Source organism: Rhinolophus sinicus, linkage group LG05, assembly GCF_036562045.2.
Source record: "Rhinolophus sinicus isolate RSC01 linkage group LG05, ASM3656204v1, whole genome shotgun sequence".
NCBI classification, from domain to species: domain Eukaryota; kingdom Metazoa; phylum Chordata; class Mammalia; order Chiroptera; family Rhinolophidae; genus Rhinolophus; species Rhinolophus sinicus.
This window is the reverse complement of record NC_133755.1, coordinates 97,500,683-97,521,813: the sequence shown is the minus strand read 5'-3', so window position 1 is coordinate 97,521,813 and position 21,131 is coordinate 97,500,683. Positions and strand designations below refer to the sequence as shown.

At 39.1% G+C, this 21,131-nt stretch overlaps 1 protein-coding gene across 7 annotated transcripts in view; it reads left to right on the top strand.

Moving 5' to 3' along the window:
• PKHD1 (PKHD1 ciliary IPT domain containing fibrocystin/polyductin) overlaps positions 1-21,131 on the top strand; it is a 433,016-nt gene that overhangs the window by 121,392 nt on the left and 290,493 nt on the right. For all 7 annotated transcript variants that reach the window (XM_019734773.2, XM_074333064.1, XM_074333066.1 and 4 more), the window contains one exon: positions 4,049-4,205. In XM_019734773.2, coding sequence (XP_019590332.2) covers positions 4,049-4,205 — 157 coding nt within the window. The remainder of the gene's footprint in view (positions 1-4,048; positions 4,206-21,131) is intronic.

Here is a 21,131-nt window from a genome sequence, read left to right as displayed (position 1 = left end):
TGGGACTGCATATACTGAGGTAAAGATGAGAGCATGTTCTGGATAATTCTTAAATCTCTATTTCCACACCCTCTTCCATATGCCTGTGGGGAAATGATTTTCTTTTGCAGAATGGGAGTGAGTGATTTGTTTACCTCAAAGAGAAAAACGAATGCTAAAGGCTGAGCGCCTTGGGGACCAGAGTGGAAAAAGCTTATGTTCACTGGAAATGAAACCTACATTGACAGATACACTAAGCTGGCGACACAGCATGGCTTTCACCCAGACCATCATATTGGTATCAGCTGAAAGGCTTTCAAATGTATTGACAAGAAGTCTTTTATCAGTGTTGTCAACATTCTATTTTGGTTGACTGGATCAATGTGATAGGATTGGATAAAGATGTTGGCAAGTGAGCCATTGCCACTGCTGTGGGGCATTGCCCTGGCAGTTCTGTGCAGGCCACAATACTATCACCTTGTCAACTCTGACAGTGTACAAGAGGGAAAATTCTTATGCCATATACATGTAATCATGAAATCACTGACAACTTGCAATCACCATGATACATTGTTCTTCTGCTTCCTCAGGTAGCTGTTAGATAGTTGAGGATGCATGAATTTTTCAGGACTTTCAGTATTTAGTCACTCATGCACTAAAGCATGAACCAGCTATAAAAAATTTATACATTTCAAGATACTTTTATTATGCTAAGGAGAAGTTTGGGTACAGGAAAAATTAAGTTTCTTGAAATTTAATGCATAACTTTTATACAAGTATTCATTTTAAATCTACCACGTTGGATTGGAGAAACGTAAGGTGAAAGAAAAAACTTGATGGAAGATTTCATAGGAAAACTGAATCTGAGTCTTGGGTTTTCATTTAGATACACACACCATCATTTGGTTTAAGTTTAAATAGAATTTGAAATCACTAAAAGGAATGTGAAAAGATGTGGGCCAGTCCGAATAGATCAGGAGACCTAGGGAGTGTATCACTTTTAATTATTCTAGACCTTATCACCTATTTGTCTACCTATTGTAACAGGAAGGTGCTTTGTGTGAGCACCTGTGTGTAATATCTATAAATATATGCATAGGATTAGCAGGTAGATGATGATTCATTTAAGAAATGATTTCTTTTTTTTTTGTGTGCACTTCTATGTATGAGACACATTTTTGGGGCTTACGACCAAAACAAAGTCCCTGCTTTTCATTTGAAGAAGTTTAGCAGCTGATAAATATGCAAGGAATTACATGATTTAATACCTGAATAAAGCAGTATTAGGAGAAGAGTGACTGGAGGGATTATTTTAATAAGGAGACAGGGGTGGAGGTGTTGTTTGAGAGAGACCTGAATGAAGTAAAAGAGTGAGCTGTGCAGATATTTTGTGGAAGAGTATTCCAAAAGAAGCACTGAGGTAGGAGCTTGTTTTGCAGGAGTCCAGTCTGTCTCCACCCCTATGGCCTTTGACACATCATTTAAACTCTTTGCTTCCTCAACTGTAAAGAAGAGATAACAATATTTGACTTTTCCATCTGTCAGGTTGGGGAGTATGGCAATATTTGAAGGTTGACAGGCCAGGCTAAGATGATGTATTAATAATGCATGGAAGGCAGGAAATGACAGGGGCACATGCTTCAGAGTAAGAGAGAAAGTCTTTAAGATGCATTTAGAGCTAATGACAGGTATCATTGCTAATTGTAAATCATAAAGTGTTCTCAAACTAATTAATGGAAGAAATTGTGGAATGGTCTTCTTTTGATCCCCACCCCCTCGATACCTAATTAATACTTAGTTGTTCCAGATATTTCCATTGTGTGAGTTGTGGACCCTGGTTTTCTTTATAGTTCTGTAGTTGAGCTCTGGATATGACCACCAGGTTAATGTCTCAGAAAGAGTTACGCTGCTGGATTCTTCAAACTTCTTATAGCTCATCCACACACCACCTCACCCTACTTGTTGGTCTTCCTTAAGTCCCCGGGAGTCAAGGAGTGGTTTGAAGGAAAGAAGGAAACTTCCTGGTTCCTTTTTTTGATATATCTCCCTTCCCTGTAGCCCTTGTCTTGATTTGGCCATCAAATTTTGAAGCAGAAGTGTCATCTGAAGAGATCATTAAAATGACAGAATCCTGAGCTTTTGGACAGATTCCTGTTCCTTTTGGACAGATTCCAAAAGCTCCACCTCCTGAGCTTTTGATTCCATCACGGTGGCATTGAAGGAATTTATACCCTAAACAGCTGTAGGCTGAGCAACATTGTCAACATCATCTTTAAAATGAAGGGGTAGGATTTCTCTAGCATCCTTTCCATCTCTGACTATATAGAAATCCAAGCATTTTCAAATGCCCTTTTACGGTGGACTCAGGGCTGACGTTACAGATAATCTCGCCAGCTCACCCTTCTTGGCAGTTGACTACCATCTTCATCTGAGTCAGTCTTTTGTACTTTCCCACCACTTTATTCCACTCCAATTCCCATCTGTTCCCCCCCCCCCTTTCCTCTTTATGGATTCTATGGGAGTGAATTAAAAGATTATAAGTATGTATAATTATTTAGCCTTTTAAGGAGCACTTCTGGTAATTTTACCCCCCTATACCTAGTGTCAGCATGAAATCAGAGTGCTAAAACCCTCTCCTACTCTTTGAGGCTATGGATGACATCCTAGGGACATGGCTTATACAGCTCACAACAATGCCCACAGACCACACGTACTTCTTCTTTGTGTGGTGCTGGGGCTACTTATCACTATGCCTTATGCCTTTCTGTCTCTTAGATTGGGATGAGTCACTGACTCTGTTTCTCCTTCATAGGTGTAGAAAATGAGAAAAACCCTGCCTTTCCTTATCCCAAAGCCTTATTAGTGATTGGGTTGAGTATACAGTTTGGGACTACTGAGTGGGCATCAGTACATGCTCCTGGAAAATTGATTGGCTCTTCTGGCAACATATTTTTCCACTTTTTTTTTCTCTCAGAAATACTCCAGGGCACTATTTGCTGTGTAGGTGCAGTTATTGGTATTATAAACATGCCTTCCCTTCTTAATGCTCTTCTCCCATCTGCCTCTAACACCTCATGAGAGGACCTTCTAGGCAGTTATTTTACAGGAACTTGGGCTCCACATTTGGTTGGAATCTGTGTGGGAAGAAGAACTGTGTGGAGAGAGGCATACATATGTTGTATGAATTACCTGGAAGGAATCACTTTATTCTGATTTCCCTATATTTATTATCAGTATGGTTCCATGATGACACAAGACATTTAGACATGTTCTCAGCCTCTTGTATGAGCCAAATGTTGTTTTCCGTGATTTTTACATCCTTGTTTTGATAAACACATGACTTCTGTGTGACCAGAAATAAGAAAGCCAAAAGTTCTGAGAGGGAGCCTGAAGGCCGGATGGGGAGAGGGTGCTTCTTCCTCTGGGCTTCTCTCAGCCTTGTTCCCTGCCCCTCCCTCAAAGGTTCCGGGCTATCATCTAACATCGTTTGGCATTTCACCTAGGCATGGACTTTTTCAGCACCGATGCACCAACCACAGAGGGAAAGGCAACAATACAGTGATATCAAAACAGGTAGAGAGGGAGGATGGATCTGAGCACTTAGAAAGAGGAATGTTCCTGTAAAATAGAGACACTTGGCAGTAGAACCAGTGAAAAATGATACCAATTGTATAAAGCAAAATGCCACCCATCAAGCAGAACATTTTAATTCTTTCTATTTCAGGCTATTTATGATGTTTTGCTCAATAGATGTCTGTAAAAATAAAAAATGGAATCTATCCCATCTGTTAGGTAGAAGGGGGCCTGTGCTGGAAAAAAAGTAACAAAATATCACAAGAATGTTGTTGGAGAATTCCAGAGGCTGGGCACAGAGGCACAAATATAACTTTGCCACTTCTGTATTTTTCCCTTTTTGAGTTAAGTGTAAGAAAAAAGAGAAGGTGACTAATGTGATTGAGACATTTAAAATTATATTTAAATTGATTTTAGTTTAAGAAGTTTCCATTTTGATCACCCATACTCTCTTTCTTGAAAACAAAACAAAAACAACAGAACTCTTGTTTTCCAGGGCAACTTATCCTTCCAGTTCTGCCGGAGGTGGTCGAGGGCTCACAGTTGGTTTCCTGAAAGAGTGCCACAAGATGGCGACAATGTCACAGTGGAGAATGGCCAATTGCTACTGTTAGACACCAATACAAGCATCCTCAACTTACTGCACATTAAAGGTTTGTGGAGTTTGGAGATTGGCGGTGACAGTAGTATATACAATTCTGTCATATTTAGGGGAAAGGAGGGAGGGGAACTTTTTGGATAATTTCCAGCACTTGGTTGACAATTTATTCTTCAACCAAATTGAAATTTTATTATGAAAGGAAGAAGTAGTCAGAGGGTTCAAAACATAAGCCTTTTTTTTTTTTTTGATTCTATAAGCACAGAGCTTGATTATTTTAATTTTTCAAATACAAGACAGTTACCAGTGTTCTCAAATAATATGCTTTTTTATTCAAGTACTTTGTAGTCATGCTTGTCCAGGGCAGACCCCACAATATAGCAAAATGCTCTGAAATCAGTTAATGCTGCTGGCTTTGAAATTCCCTGCCAAGAAACCCATGCTTTCCTGCTTTTACCCTGTTGTGGTTTTGACTTCCTGGTCCCATGGAAAGTCATATAAATAGGCTTCCCGTATTGCAAAACTGGCCCCATTGCTCTAGGGCCTGGGAAGTTGGAAGAGACTAAGAATTCACATTTCAAGTCCTTTACCACATCACCAAGTGACTAAGTCAGTTATTTCACCTCTTTGTACATTTGTTTACTTATCTGCTAAATAAGAATAAAAATTATTGCTTACTTCAATGGCTAATAATAAGGAATCATTATCAAAGTGATTCAGTTCATTGGAGAATGAAAATTGCTTGGGAAATATGATTGGTTACATCTATAAAACACTACACGAAAACATTATTCTTTACTATAAACATATTTAACACTTATAGGAGAATTTGTTCTTGTTAAAGTAAGAGCATAGCCACATGAGGAAAAATGTAATAATTTAAAGGGGGGAAACTGATGCAACTTTTTTTTTTTAAACTGATACAACTTTGATACTTGTCTCTTACAGATGGTATGAGGTTTTTCTGATTAGGTGTTTTATTATTCTGCAAGGTGTGATCACAAAATATGGTGAATGTTTAAATGAAAAAGAAATGTATTGTAGTAAAAGACACATTGCCATTAATCTCCCAAAGAATACTTACCCTTGCTTGGAACATACTTATCCCATTGTTCTTGCCACCTTCTGAAGCAGGCTGAAAGTCCTCTTTCATGAGTGTCTTTAATTGTGCTGTCCTGGCTGCCTCCATGTCCTGAATTGATTCAAAATGTTTATTTTTTATGGTCATTTTGACTTTGGGGAAGAGCTAGAAGTCTCACCGTGCGAGATACAGTGAATAAGGTGGACGAAGACACCTCTAATGTTTTTATTTGGCAGAAATTGCTGTACCAGAAGCAATGTTCGACACGTGACACAGAGCGTTGTCATGACGAAGGATGATTTACGGCACACTTTAAAACACACCTTTTCTCAACTGTAGCTTACATCCTACTAACTGCACCGATCAAGTTGAAATTTGTCATACACTGTAGGGTTTGATACGCTGCTTCCCGTATTGAAAATCCCTGCCTTTCCATTGGCTAGCACTCAGCAGCAGCATTCACCTTATTTTTTGATCACACCTCGTGTACTCTGATAGCTGTGTTTCTTTTCTCTAGTAGCAAGGAGAAGTTTTAAGGCAAATCAGTTAGTATCCTGTAGGAAAAATGGTGTGTCAGCTTGGGCTCTTGGCTTCCTTTGTGGTGTGTGTGTGTGCGTAGCCTGGGGCTCTGGGGAGTGTTGATTTATTGACAGCCATCAACTACCTAAAGATTAGCAATGACAAAGGAAAATTACAGACTTAAAGCCTCAGCTCAGAGAAAAGATGCTCTTTGCAGGCCTTTAACCCGGACTCTCTCCACAGGAGACAAATTCTGCTGGAGAATAGGATGCCCTTCAAGAGCTCAAGGGTTTTTGCCTTATATTGATACCATTTGGGAGAAGTTTTCCCACTAAAAGTCCTCAGACTCAGTCTAACTGAGTCTCTGAATGTCCCATTAGTGCCTGGTAAATGTTCAGTCACGGAATGGTGATGAGAGGTCCAAAGACTGAAGATGGAGAAGGGGTGTCAGAGGGAGAGAAAAGGGTCAGAGAAAGGCAGGGATATGCGGAATATACACTTGGCTGCTCACTCTTGGAGATTTTAAGATCTTAGTAATCCAAATACTTGCCTCTACCAGTCACCTTCCAATACTGGTTTTCCTTAATATTCCTGGTTCAGGCAATATTTCATCCCCATGTTATTTAGAATAAGTGAGTCAAGTTTGGAACGGCAGAACCTCATCCTGTGGAAAGGTCTGTTATCTGAAGGATCTCCTCTTTCTCTTAGGAAGTAGGACTAGTAGTGGACATGGGAGGGTAAGGAGTAGACACCCTGTTTCTGTACAAATAGGATGTAAGAGTTGTTGGCAGGGAGCAGGGTTGCCTAGAATGAAACTCTGAGATTTTTATCATAGATATAGATCGTAGCTCCTAGAAAGAATGAGAACAGGGAAAGGACACAGGTCAAATTTGATTCAACAGATGACTTGTGAATGCTTGTTAAGTGGCCTGGGAACTCTGTGTGAGTTACAAGAAAAGGTGAAGAATAATACTTATTGTCACTAGTGTGTGTTATCACTAAGGAAAAAATAATAATTAAGGAGCAAGTATAAAAGAGTAAAATTTCTAGTTCTAAAATGTGTGATACAGGCAGCAAAGCAGAATGTAGTTCAGAGTAATCAGAGTGTCAGGGAGGTAAGATAAGAGTTGGATGTTGGAGGGAAGGTGACTAGTATACCATTTGTGTCTGAGACAAGTTTTCATCATGTAAATATCAATATACACCCAGAATATAAGTTGGAGGAACTTCCCCATCTCATTTATTAGAACTGCACATGTCCAGTGGCTCAGGCCAGAAAACTTGGAGGCATCCTAGACTTCTTTCTTTTTCTCATATCCCATGCCCAATCCATCAGTGCATCTTGTTGACTGGATTTTCAATATGTGTCCCATATATCAACACCTCTATTAGTACCAGCCTGGTCCTAATCAATATAATTTTTGTCCAGGACCATTTCAAATGGCCTCTTAATTGATTCCAATGTTTCTAATTATTTGTCTTCCTTAATAGCAGAACCTTGGTTTTTTTATTTGGGGCAGCAACGTATTCTGCTCAAATGTTCTATTTCCTGGCCTCTTTTGTAGTTAGACATAGCCTTGTGGTTAAGAGCTGAACAATGAGATGTAAGGGGGAAGGGTGGTACAGGACAGTTGGGAAGTAGAGCTGATCCAGTAAGAGGCATGTCCTATTTGTCCTTTCTTACATTGTGAAAAATGTAGCTGCCATCATGTTCAGCTGCCATCTTGGACCATGAGGTGACTCATTAAGAATGGGGAAGCAGAAGAATGGAAGAAACCCCGGACCTTGATGATTTTGGAGTTGCCACAGTGGCATGGCACCTGGGACTGTTCACTTCTGAAGTTACTTTTTGTGATAGAAAAACAAACATTCATGTGTTTAAGTCATTGATATCTGACTTTTATGCTATATGCTCAAATAACACCCCCAGTAGTGTGTTTTCCATGTCCTTTAAACATATGTCAGCTCTTGTTACTTCTTTCCTCTAAACCTCTCAATGGCTTCTCATCTCCCTAGGAATAAAATCTGAACTCCTTACTGTTATCAAACCTTTGATCACTTCATTGATCTTGTCTGCCTCATTTACTGTGCTCCAGCTCTCCTACAAATATACCAGAAACACACCTGCCTCAGGGCCCTTTCACATAATGTCCTATGCCTGGACTAGTCTTCCTCCAAATATTCATGTGGCTGGCTGACTTATTTCATTCACTCTTTGAGAAAATGTCAACTTATCAGAGAAAGCCTTGTTGGCCATCTTTTCTAAAATTAAAACTACTTCCTATTATTCTCTATTCTTTTATTTTGCTTTACTTTTTTTTGTAGCACTTATCACGACAAGAAATATTATCAATTTACTTGCTTGTTTACAGTCTATTTCCTCTGCTGGAACAAGCTCAAAAAGGCAAAGGACTTCACCAATTTATTCACTACTGTCTCTTTAGTGTCTAGGACAGTACCTGATACATAATGAGAATATGTTAATGGTTGAATGAATGGACAAATAAAATGGTGCAGGATTCAGGTCCTGGATGAAATTGAAGAAGCATAATTATTTTTTGAACATCACAAATGGGTTTTATTTGTCACCATGAGAAGTCTGAATTTTAAGCAGATTCTTGGCCCGGGGACTCACGTCCATCAGGTTGTTCAACTTTATCATGTGTCTCATCCCCAGTAGCTTTTCTAGAACTGCTACCTTCACCATGAAGCGCCGTGAGTTTTCCCAGTTCAAACTTGGGCTTCTTCAGCATTTTGACTTTTCTAATAAAGACGTCATAGAGCGGAGCAGGTAAACAGATCAGCAAGCCTTTTCTCTGTCTTTTCCAGTGCTATCTGGAATCAAATTATTGACCACTTCTTTCAAGTCATTTATCTGTACCTCTTGGGTGCACCATCATCTTCTTCCAGATTTGGCGGACCTGTTGATGCTGAGCATAAGAGGTCTTCTGAATCTGATTGTTGCAATTTTTTTTTTTTTTTTTTTTAGTGAAGCCAACACAGAATACATAAAACAAAAAATAATCATCAATAGTTTTGACATCAGCATGAGCTTCAGTCACGGTCTGCTGTTTTTTGACCATAGAGCACATTTTGTCATGGGTAAGATCCATGCCATGGAAATCAGTCAGGCACTTTTTGCCCAGAACATCTTCAGTAATAAGCTTGACTTTTCTAAATGCAACTTCATCAGTCTGCAGATCAGCTAGCCTCACTTCAAAAACACGACCCTTGAGACCATCAGATGCAATTTTGCATCCTTGAGTTCTTGTGACTAGTTATTTCCCAGTATTCTTAGATTGAACATAGTTGGTGCTTTCACATCATATCAGTCTTCCTTAGAAAAATGGGTCAACCACTTTCTTTGTGGCTCCATTTTTGCTGCCTTTTATAAGGCATTTGTTCTCGCCAACTGCCATGGTGCTGCTCAGAGAACTAAAAGGCAAGAAGTATAATCTTTAAACTCTTGTTCTTTTAAATATTACTTTTCCTAACTAATTTACTTTTACTGTCCTTAGTTGTTCTTAATGATATATATATATATATATATATATATATATATATATATATATATATATGTACACATATGTGTATATATGTACACAATATAGATCCACACATATACACATGAATATACATATATTTACATACATACACATTCATATATGCATACATACACCTATGTATAAATGTATATCATTATGAGTTGTTTGGAATATAAAACCCATTGGAAAGTTATTTTTGTGTTTCTAAAAGGCATTTAAAACTGATGAAGGATGTTGACTCTCAAGTATCTAGTTGATAAAGCCTAGCTCTAAACCTCTAGTTTTCTCTTGGTCTATAATACAAGGCCTGACAATTAGGTTCGCAAACTTGTTGCAATGATATTGCTAACTTTTTTTGATATCAGAGTGATTATTCATTATGAATTTGTACCAACTGGATGAACAGTTAACCAAGTTTACTATTTGGAAGTGCTGAAAAGGATGCATGAAAAAGTTAGACGACCTGAACTTTTCACCAACAATTCGTGGCTCTTGCATCACAACAATGCACCAGCTCACACAGCACTGTTTGTGAGGGAGTTTTGAGCCAGTAAACAAATAACTGTCTTCTAACACCCTCCCTACTCACCTGATCTGGCCTTCAATGACTTCTTTCTTTACCTGAAGATAAAGGAAATACTGAAAGGAAGACATTTTGATAATATTCAGGACATCAAGGGTAACACAATAGCTTTGATGGCCATTCCAGAGAAAGAGTTCCAAAATTGCTTTAAAAGATGGACAAATGGTGCTTAGCTTCCCAAGGGGATTACTTCGAAGGTTACCATAGTGATATTCAGCAATGATGTATGTAGCACTTTTTCTGGGAGGATGAGTTTGCGAACTTAATTGTCTGACCTTGTATGGGTGAAAGTACTTGGGTAATAAAAAGCTATTCAAATATAAAACTAGTTCAGAATCTTCCTTATTGTCAACAATAAGTCATTCTATAAATGTCTGTTACACTGTCTATCTTTTTCATACTCATTCATGATATCAGAAAAATAACGGAGTAGAATTTTCTTTATTTTTCTGATACCTGCTACAGGCTGAGATAAAGCATGAAAAATTTCAAGCCAAAAAACAATTTCTTCAAAAGATTTTAACAAAATATAAAGCGTTATAGTGGAAGTACGTTCAGTCATTTCCATCATATTACAAAGAATGCGTTTTAAATGAAATATGTACACACTTTGAAAAGATTAGTGCTTAATAAAAGTGAAACTAGATCACCTAAGAACTACATTTAAAACTACTTTATGGAAATATTACATCCTCTATATTATTTTTCCATTCATGGAAACTATCATCCTAATATGTAGAGGACCAGCTCCCTACATCAGGAAAACCAACACTTCTACATGTGGCCCCCAAGAGTCTTGAAGTCTCCCTGCTGTACTTATATTTCCACCTATAAAACAGAATTGGCATTTTTTCTTACAAGTACAACTTATATAATAGAAAGGAGGATTATAAATTTCTTTGAGGCAATTGGGAAATGGCATCAGAGACAAAGTTTTCCCATTATTTATGATGCTACATGTACTGATTCCTGAACTTTATTGAAAAATGGCAGAGTATTTTGGGACGACAAGAAGAGCTTCAACTATATTTATTATTATTTAGCTTTACTTAGCAAAATATCAAAAGCTTTTATTTACTTAACATTTCTGCTTCTTCTCTCCATTTCTCCCCCCTCTGTTTAAAAAAAAAAAAAGTTGTTGTTTTAGGGGGTACTGTTAAACACAAAAGAGAATTAACCCAATCAATTAATACTAATGAGCTGGGATGGAAATCGGCATATTGCCTTGATTTAGTTAATTATATTTTTCGTTCTTTTATGTTAAGATGCCCAACGGCCATAGGCATCACTGAATTAAAATTTATTATTTTATTCCAAGTAATTATGATGAGCCATAATAACAAAGAAGGAACGTTACCTCATGTCAGAGACATTATGCATCCTGAGCTTGTGGCTGTAGTTGGGAAAGCAGCCATATTTTCTGAATGAAGCAATGAGTCGCTCTCTATTCTGGTGGCCAAGCAGCTTGACAGGAAGTGGCCTAGAGATAATGATTACGAAAGGATCAATTAGGGGAAAAATGAGCTCTAGAAACCCCTCGTCCTTTGGTATTGGTTTTTCAAAAGGCAGCCATTTTGTAGTTTCTTACTACTGACAATGCCTTCACTTTAAAATGCTGGAACAGAAACTTGTTTCCAGTCTCTATTGCTCCTTTATAGTGCACTCGTTTCCTTTAATGTAATTTTTTTATTTCTTGGTCTCCTGGAGTATGCCAAAGCAGTTAAATGCTTGGCAGGCTTTTGAGTCAGAGAGAACTGGGTTTGAATCTGAGTTCTGTTTGTTAACACCTTTGGGACCTTGGGCAAGTTGAACAGCCTCCATGGGTCTCAGGTTTCTCCTCATTAGGATCATGCCTGTTATAATGACAGCAACTGGAACCGTGACGGTTAACATTCATTATTTGCTATTGTGTGGCAAGAGTACAACGTATCTCCCATCTCATATGGATGATTTGAGTATTAAAGGAGGGAATATTTATAAAGCCCTTAACGTATGACCTGGTCCAGAGTAAGTACTCAGTTAATGTTGGTTTTGTTTTTGGACTGATGGGGAGAATGGAAGAGATGGCTGAATATCAGGCCTAAGTTGCAATTTTATTTGCAGATAGAGGCTGTTTCTATATACGAAGCTAACTGGGTTACTGAAAGAATTAGCTGGGTGATAAAGACCTTGGATTGCTTTTATCTTCAGAAAGCACACTGAAGTGTTTTTTCTTTCTGTGGCAAAAGAGGGAAGGATTATAGGTGGAAGTAGCAGAGTCTATCCACTTGCTTGCCTCTGTTCTCCTTGTTATTTTGACTTCGTGGAAATGTGTTTTTCTGGTACTGTTGGAATATGGCCTCATTTTCTCCATTTTTATAGTCTACAGTCTTGAGGACATTCAGATCTTGTTAGTCTATTATATTTGGGATTTCAGTGGCATACAAATGCATATTCTTGGTTTACTGAGGTCAGTTATCTTCTCCTGACCCACTCTCAAGTTTATTGTAGATTCTTTATCCTTGGCAAGGGTTTCGGGATTCCAGAGTGAGGTATTAAGTGCTGTATACAGCACAGCTTTTTTTTTTTTTTTTTTTTTTTTTTAGTCACATGGCTTATATGCTTGATCCCTTCTAGTTAGCACTGAAACAGCCTCAGTTTCAGTAGGCGAATGTTTCGTCTTCCAATGGTCTTTTTAATGCAGTGACATGGGAAAACTAAGAGACAGGACTTTCCTGGGACATTACTTGTGGTTTCTCTGCATCAGGTCTGTGTGAGTCACTGGGCAGATTACCCTAGCCTACAGTCTCAAGGCTTCACAGATACCAATGTGGATTTCAAGGAAATCCATGTAAAGTCAGGCTGGAGTTTTGATAAAAATGAAATAGTCTACATTAATATTTCTTTCATGCATAACTATAAAATGTCTTGGTCAACCTGAGAGGATTTTGTAGACTCGTAAAATGTGTTGCAAATTGATAAGTTTAAAACAATTTATTGACTAAATTGCTTCTTCTCTTTGTTGAAACATAGCTACCCTTCAAGGCAGGAGATGGGATGAGTGTATACAGACAATGCAACAAGGTTGACTCATTGCAGTTTGGTCAGCCAACTGGGGGCCTGAGTTCAAATTTCAGGCTGCCACAAATTTCTCCTTTGGCTCTAGGGAAGGCTCTGGTCCTCAAATCAATGCACAAAATGGAAATGATGGTGAAGCCCTTCCCTTTGTAGGAGGAGAGTGGCTTGTACGAGTATAATCCTCCATCGGATGTTAACATTCTTCGTACGTGCAACCCTGTGGAGGAAGGGCAGTACAGGAGTCAAGTTTCTTCTCATATCATTAAGCCTGGAATTAGAAGGGGCTGGGCTGTGCAATAATCTATAGGGGAAGCCTGATTAAAAAGTCAGCATCAGAAAGAATTAACCTGAGTTTTTTTGAAATATACCCTTAACTCCCTTTACCTTGTGTGTCTCTATGTGTCAGTCTTTTCTGGGTGACAAGTTGGAGTTATTTATTTTATAAGAGGGGATTTTACCTATGTCCAAAGCTAAGTGGATCATTGATAGAATTTTTAATCAGCTAAGAACTTGAATTACTTTTATATCAATTCTTTACAAATTTAATATCAGGGTGTGTTTTTTTCTCCCCTCTCCCTTTTGGGAAGGTGCAATCTAAGCTACAAGCTGAAGGAAGCTGGAACTAGGTCTGTTTTTGCTTACCTTTCTGCTGCCAGGACCATTATATCTCCAGGCACAAGGCAGGTATTCAAATAATTGTTGAAGGGATAAACGAATGAATGAATTTCTGACCTGAAGAGGCAGATTAACATTAGTTGTGAATTTCTCTATGATCAGGGTCCTTCCTGGCATCCTCAGATGTTAGTGGATTTGTCCAGACAGTGACCAATTTCATTTACTATTTGTGTATCAGGAGATCAGAGACAAAGGCTTTTTAATATGGGGACACTTGGCTCTGAAACCCCTTATTTTTCCCAGTCAGACAATGACTTACATTATTTACCTCCAGAGAACAGTCCCAGACACACTTGATTAGCCTTAAATGCAAGATAAGCCATTGCTGTGAGAAAGGACATGCTTTCAATAGATGGGCAGACAGACAGATAGATAGATATTAAACAATTTACAGTTTTATGTCTTGACAACTTGGATATTGTAACATGAAAAATGCTACTGAAAGGGGCCAGTCCCTTCCAAGCACAGAAGCTATAATATTTTCAGTAACAAAAGATAAATGTTTCAAACTTCCTCATTTAAAACCCTTCGCTGGCTTTCCATTAGCCTTTAAGATCAAGTCTAAGCTCCTTAATAGGGCTTACAAGGTCCTTCAGAACTTGGTCTTTTCTCACCTCTCTACCTCATTGGTTGATTAATGATTACCACATCCTGTTTATCCAGATTGGAGTGGAACTAGAACTCTGGGATGCTTATGTATCTGGGATTCTTGTGCAGGTTAAAATACACTGGAGAGTGAGTATTTCATTACTATTATTTCTCATATACTATAATATTCCAGGGAACCATTAAGGTAGAGGCATTCTCATTTTTAAAAAATAAATAAATACCATGAGGAAACAGCTTTACCTTTCATTTCTAAAACTACTATGCTATTAGCAAAATCATATTTACAATATTCAGAGAACAATTATATTTGTAAACTTTTGGATAAACAGATTGCTCAGAGAAGTGTATCAAATTGAAGGCTGGTCAAAAATGTGATTGGGTCAATGCTAATTGAACTTTGATGAAGAGATGGAAGGAGATTATTTAAATGAATGAGAAACTTGGTAGCTAGGGCGATTTCTTACCGGCCTGATACAGACTTTGGGGAAAAGATGGAATTTTGTTGTTGTTATAATTTGTTGTCTTTTCTGTTTCTCCTTACAAATACTAGCTTGCTTTCTGAAGTCTTAAGTGACTTTCTAGACATCCATAGAACAGCTGAGGGCCGTGAGCACTTAAACTCCAGAAGCTTTGTTGGTAAAAGGAAGTAATGGTTTTCTGGAGGTAGAAAAGGAAATGAAGGTTTAGTGAAGCAGTAATTGATAACAGTATTTGTAAAGGCAAAGGCATTTATTTGTATCTCAGTGTTTGAATTCTTTTAAGGATTTCGATTTGGTTTCTCTTCCATAAATATGTTTACGCTTTGTAGTTAATACAGAATTAATTCATTTATAAGGTTAACTTACTGAGTTAACGTTATGTGTTATAGAAAAAGTAAAAGGATGAGTCATATCCTTATCTTCTTTCTCAGTTACCTGTAAAGTTGACCAATTCATGAAAACCAGGGCATTTCTATTCACCTGAAGCAATTAAACTTCCTAGTTAGTGACCTTCTAGAGGTGAAGACTGCATTTTCGTTTGTTTGTTTGTTTTTATCTTGGCACCTAGCAGAAGGACTGGACAATAACAGTAAATGTTTGTAGCGTGATAAAGTGAGTTAATCTGTAATCCCAGCCTTTTATTTCTCAGCCTGTTAGATGGTACCAAACTTCACAGGAGTATGGGTGCCTAGTCAATCACTTACCTTACCTAGAGCAGTGGTTCTCAAAGTGTGGTCACCATCAACAGCATCAGCACCACCTGGGAACTTGCTAGAAATGCAAATTTTGGGGCCCCACAGCAGAGCTCTCTGGGGGTGAGGACCCCCACCCTCCCCCAAGCTGTGTTTTCAGACCTTTAGGTGATTTAGATGTATGCTCAAGTCTGAGAACTGCTAACCTAAAACAATAAAGGGAACTGTATAGAATTGTCAGGACTGGAAGCCACTTAACCTGGTCCAGCTACTCTTTTTCCAAAGGCTATGCGACCCTTTGCAAAGAACAGTTGAAACTTGGCTGGGCCTGTCCCGAGCGTGGCATTTTTAGTTAGCTGCAGTTCCCTCTCCTGCCAGGGAAATCTGAGCCCGTGAAAACATTTCTCCCAACTGCTATTGTTTGCGGCTCTGAGTCAGTGATTTTATTTCAGATATGTTTTTCCTTCTGCATTGCCCATTTGACTACAGTACCAGGCTAATTAAGGAATTAGTATGTGGCATCCATTCTGGGGAGGTGTGTGATTCTTTTCCTGCATTCTGAGAACATTTTTGCAAACACTTTCTAGTTCATATTTTCTTTTTTTAATCAGGCAGCGACGTTACAATTAAAATACCGTTAAAGTGATTCTGGCAAGTATTGCAATAAGCATGTTTTTTAATTAAAGGAAGAACAGGGGGATGCATAAGCAGCATCAGCTAAAGGGGAAAATTTCACTCGATATCTATTTTAATTGAAATGAAAAAAAAAAGAAAGCATCAGGAGAAGCAGCAACAGCAGACTGTGCCTGTGTGTGTGTGGCTCGCTCCCAGGTTGTTAGGTTTAGGTGTTCTGCGCCTGATTAATTAGTAGCCAGCCAGAGAGTCCATTCCCTTTGCCCCCAATCCTTAAAGCCTGATTTATGCCTCACATCCCCCATGAATATGTGAGGGCTCAGGCATCTATTTCCTCAGCTGCTAGTGGATAGGATTATGGAGCGTGCACTAAGCTCTGGGGGGCTCTCGTTTGCCAGCCAAATTGATTTTCCGCCTCTCTGGCCGGGGACAGGCCCACCTCGAAGGCTTCCAGGCTCTGCTCCAGTGGATCAGGCACAAGTCTAATCCGGATCTTGCCAACAAAGGAAGCTGTGTGCATCCCGGTCACAGTGCGGGCTTCAGGCTGTGGCTGCCTACCCTAAATGCTACTCCTCTCCCCTGTTGCTCGCCTCCTCCTGACACTCACCTCCACAGAAGCACAGTGCTGTAGAGACAGCAGCACACCCCACCTGTGCCTGGATCACTCACCAGCCTTTCTTATCCAGGTAGTGGGGGGTCCGTCCATCCGGACTGGATGGTCATCTATAATTCTCCAGGGAGAGGGAATTCCACAGGCTCCCCTATTAATCTGACTATTTAATGACTGGAAAGTGAACCAGATACAGGCTGTTAAACTTTTGAAGGAATTATTCAGGATTGACACAAAAAAGATGAATGGAAGTTAATCAATACCGATAAGTACATTGGATAATTTCCATCTAAAAATTTAGGTAATTCAAGCGTTAAGCAAATGAATGGTCTAGTTTGGGATATAGATTGATCTAATTAATTGGGGTCCTCAGGTCCCTCCTTGGCTCTTGATTTCATTCCCCTCTGGCTTTCCCTTTACTTACAACTGGAGTCACTCTCTCTGGGTTCATTTCATTACGTGGCGTTTGTGTCCTAATGAAGCACACTCCTCCTCGGCACCCTTTCTCCCCTGAGCCTCCTAAGAATGACATTAAGAGTTTGCCATCTTCATCTGCCACCTTCTTTCCCAGTTCTTAAAGTTCTTCCTGCAACCTATGTCTGTACAACCTTCAGATTCCTCTCCTAAGCCACCTAACTCTTTGACCCATGCTCAAACTTGTTACTTCCTTTCCTTATTTTCGTCTTTAAATATTAATATTTGATAGTCTGTTCCCCTTATCTCTCTTCTGTTCTCACTCTACATGTTCTCCTAGGGAGACCTCATTCAACTCCTATTATTTAGCAAGGATTTAGTGAACATTTACCAATTTCCCCATATTCCATGCACTGTTCTAGGCAAAGGGTTTATGACTTTGAATGAAATAGACCCACATCCTTGCTCTCATGGGGTTTATTTCTATAACAAAAACAGTCAAGTAAGCAAATGTTATATGTATAGATTTGCTGAGCAGCATGGAGGAAAATGCAGCAGGAAAGGTGGAAAGGGAGTTTGGTGGTGGTTGGGGGATTTGCACAAAGTGGGGGCAAATACTATGAGGCAGGGGGAGTGAAAAGGTCAAGGTCAGTACAGCAGCAGGGAAGAGTAGAGGAAGAGTGAGCCAGCGTGGACCAGCCCTGAGGGGTTGGGTAGGCTTTGATTCTGAGTGTGGTGGGAGCCATTGGAGACTCTGAGCAGAGAGGTGACATAAGGTTTACGCAAAATAAAAATCACAGTGGGTGAGACCACACCCTGGGGTGGGGGGCAAGGGCAGAAGCAGGGAACTGAGTTAGGAGACAGTTATCATAATCCAGGGATGAGGTGAGATTTACTCAGACCCCAGAGACAGATGTGGAAGTACTGAGAAGTGGTTGGATCAGGGAGCTACTTTGAAGGAGGAATGCACGAAATTTCCTGAAAGACTGGTTGTGGTATAAGAGGAGGGCAAGTTGACTTTAGAGTTTTCAGTCTGAGCAATTGGGAGGATGAAATTGCTATTTATGGAGATGGTAAGGACTGTAAACGGACCTGTGGGAGAAGACACCGAGTTCATTTTTTGGTTTTGCTAAGAAGCTGATGAGACATCTCAGTAGAGATGTTGAGTAGGTGGTTGGGTACATGAATCTTGAACTGAGGACATAGGTGGGCTTTGGAGATACAAATTTGGGAGTCAGCAGCAATTACCATATGATAATACTGAAAACCTAAGACACGATGAGACAACCAAAGGCAGTGTTCAGCGAATGACAAGAAAAATGGTTAAGGCACTGAGTCAAGGAATACTCCAAGTGTCAGTGGTAGGGACAATTGGAAGGAATTGGGTAGAGGAGGCTGTAGGGGAAGCTTGGGAGGAGGAGGAATACCAGGAGGGCGCAGTGCTGGGCAAGTGAGGGGAAGGAGTTTCAAGAAAGAAGGTGTGATCAGATGTGTTCAATGATGCTGGCCACTCAGGAAAGGTGAGCACTGAGCATCAAGCTTTGGAATCAGCAATGTGGTTGTCTTTTGTGACTGTGACAGGACCAGTCTGATGGAGTGCTCAGGTGAGGCCAAAACTGGGGAGGTGTCAAGAGAGGGGAGGGGAAGAATCGAAGACAGAAACTGTAGCCATCTCTTTGGAAGAGTCTTATTGTATGGCAACATATTTATGTTCTAAGTTTTTCTGTAAGGGAGAAAATAGCTAAAACGGTGTATTTGTTTGTCTTAAAAATAAGCACAACAAATCCTTTTGTGGTTATTATGGAGGATGGCTAATTGTAGGGTTAGCCAAAAATGTACTTTGCAAACATTAGCTAGCTGCTAAAAGTCTCTTTTACTTCCCTTTAAAAGAAACGAGAGCTCTTTAATGGAGAGAAGTGATTACATATAAAAAGTTGTGTTAATTTACTTATTTTTGAAGGGAAGTAACAATAATGATGGTTGATTGATTTTTATAAAATCACCAAGGTCACTTTTGGGACATACTCAGCTTTCATGAACAATCATAACAAGCAATTTAAGGGTCACAGCCAAAGGCTGATTTCAGCCCTGCTCTTTATTTCAGTTTTCAGAAATGGGGTCGAGCTCTATAAATTGGAGAAATAAAGTCCTCCCACTGCCCTCCCATACTCAAGTAACTATCCTTTAAAGTAGCCTACTGTATATTTGTTTTAAGCTAATAAAGTATAAGGATGAAACACTTGGGGCCTTGGCATAGAGCTCGATTAAATATAATCTTTATATTCTTTCACTCAAGAAGCTTTCCTGTTGGTTATCACTTATAATTATTTTAATCAAAAGTAGCTGAATTCCTTATCAAAGTCTTTCCTTAATTTACCTCGATTTTCTTATATTTGCCACTGATAAAGTGAGGAGGAATGCTTTTTAGCAGAGAATAATGAATATCATGTTAATTAATTAGTCCTGTTTATGGTACTGTTGCCAACACAAATCATTCATTTTCTTTGGACTGAGCTTTTCTCCCTTCATTAATGTCATAATTAGTTCCTGTCAGTAAATGACATTTAAAATTTTGTATCAATTTGTTTCAGTGTATTTAATATTTTGCTTGATGGTACAGGGGACAAAACCCAGGTCTATATATTTACTCAATAATCCTTGTAATCTGTCTCAAATTCATTTTGGAATTAGGCGAAGTATATCAACATTAACAAAACTCAAATAAATCATGTGTAAACAAGCCATGAGCAAATTTACTCAGGTTAACACGTTTGTTCCTTAAGTGTAACTATAATAACAAACCTAATTGATAAAAACCTGGGAAGCTTTGTGGGAGTGGGATATGAGGTTTTCTGTCAGGTGGTCTCAGGTTCTGAAGCTTCTTTTGCCTGTTCTGGACTGAAAGAAGAATTAGCCGTTTGCAGCCCAGTCTCTGCTTTATGAAATATGGAGAGTGATATCAGCCTCATAGTTTTGTTTTGAAGGTCATTTCAGACAACATATCTAAATATTACGGGGCATGATAGGTAATTAATAAATGTTAGCCCCCTTGTTTTTCCTGTAGTCTTATTTGAATTTCCGACTGTGCATGCACGAGGAGTATCTTTTTCAAGCAAAATTCAAAAAATTTCAAAATTTCAAAAAAATTCAGAAAAAATTTCACTGCAGCATAGCTGGTCAGGAAAACATGTGTTCCGTGTCTCTATCAGTGTTAAATGCACACCTGACTGTATTTTTAAAGCTGTAGATGTTCCAGAGCTAGCAGGAGCTTTGGTGAACACAAGGTTCTACCTCCACGGAGTAGGACAGATTTGGGAAATGAGTAATCTGAGGCCCAGCAATGTTATGGGACTTACTGAGGGTTAGTCACAAGCCAATAGCAGAGTCAGGACAGGAACCTTGATTCCAGCCTGTACCAGTTGCTCATCAAGGTCAGTGCAGGTTTCCTGACTATTTATAATGGAGGAATGCTGCCATGCAACTCCATGGTCATGGATTGACCATGGATTTGACGAGAATTAGTTGGGACATTAATCACATGTGGCTGTGAGTGAAAAAAGTTTTAGTAAACATAAGAATGTGACCTATACCACAGGTCACATTTTTTTCCCTTGTTCACAGCAGGATTCATCCAGCAATGATTATCATTACCTTTCTAATGATTATCATTGTTATTGCAATGACAATGGAAGGGAAAATTAAAGTCAAAATTCCTAGTAGATCCTTTAGAAGTCCACTAAGCAGTGTGATACCACTCTAGCATCAAGCCTGTAAGTCACCAAAGGATAGTTTCTTGTTTTTTGGATAGTTTTCTTTAGGGAATGCTCTATATGCCATATTTCAAAAGAAGAGTCAGAACTGCCAGTGTTGGAAGGATGTTTTCTAGTAGTGCTAAAGTGATGAAGCAACTGGAAATAGAAGAGTAATAGCAATAATGGGGGAAATAAAGATGAGTGTGATGATGCAGCAGACACCATTGCATTAAGTGTCTAATATGTCAGAACCGAGACCAGGGACCAACACGCATAATTTCAAGAAATCTCAACATAACTCTCTGAAGGAAAAACTTTTACCATGCACATTT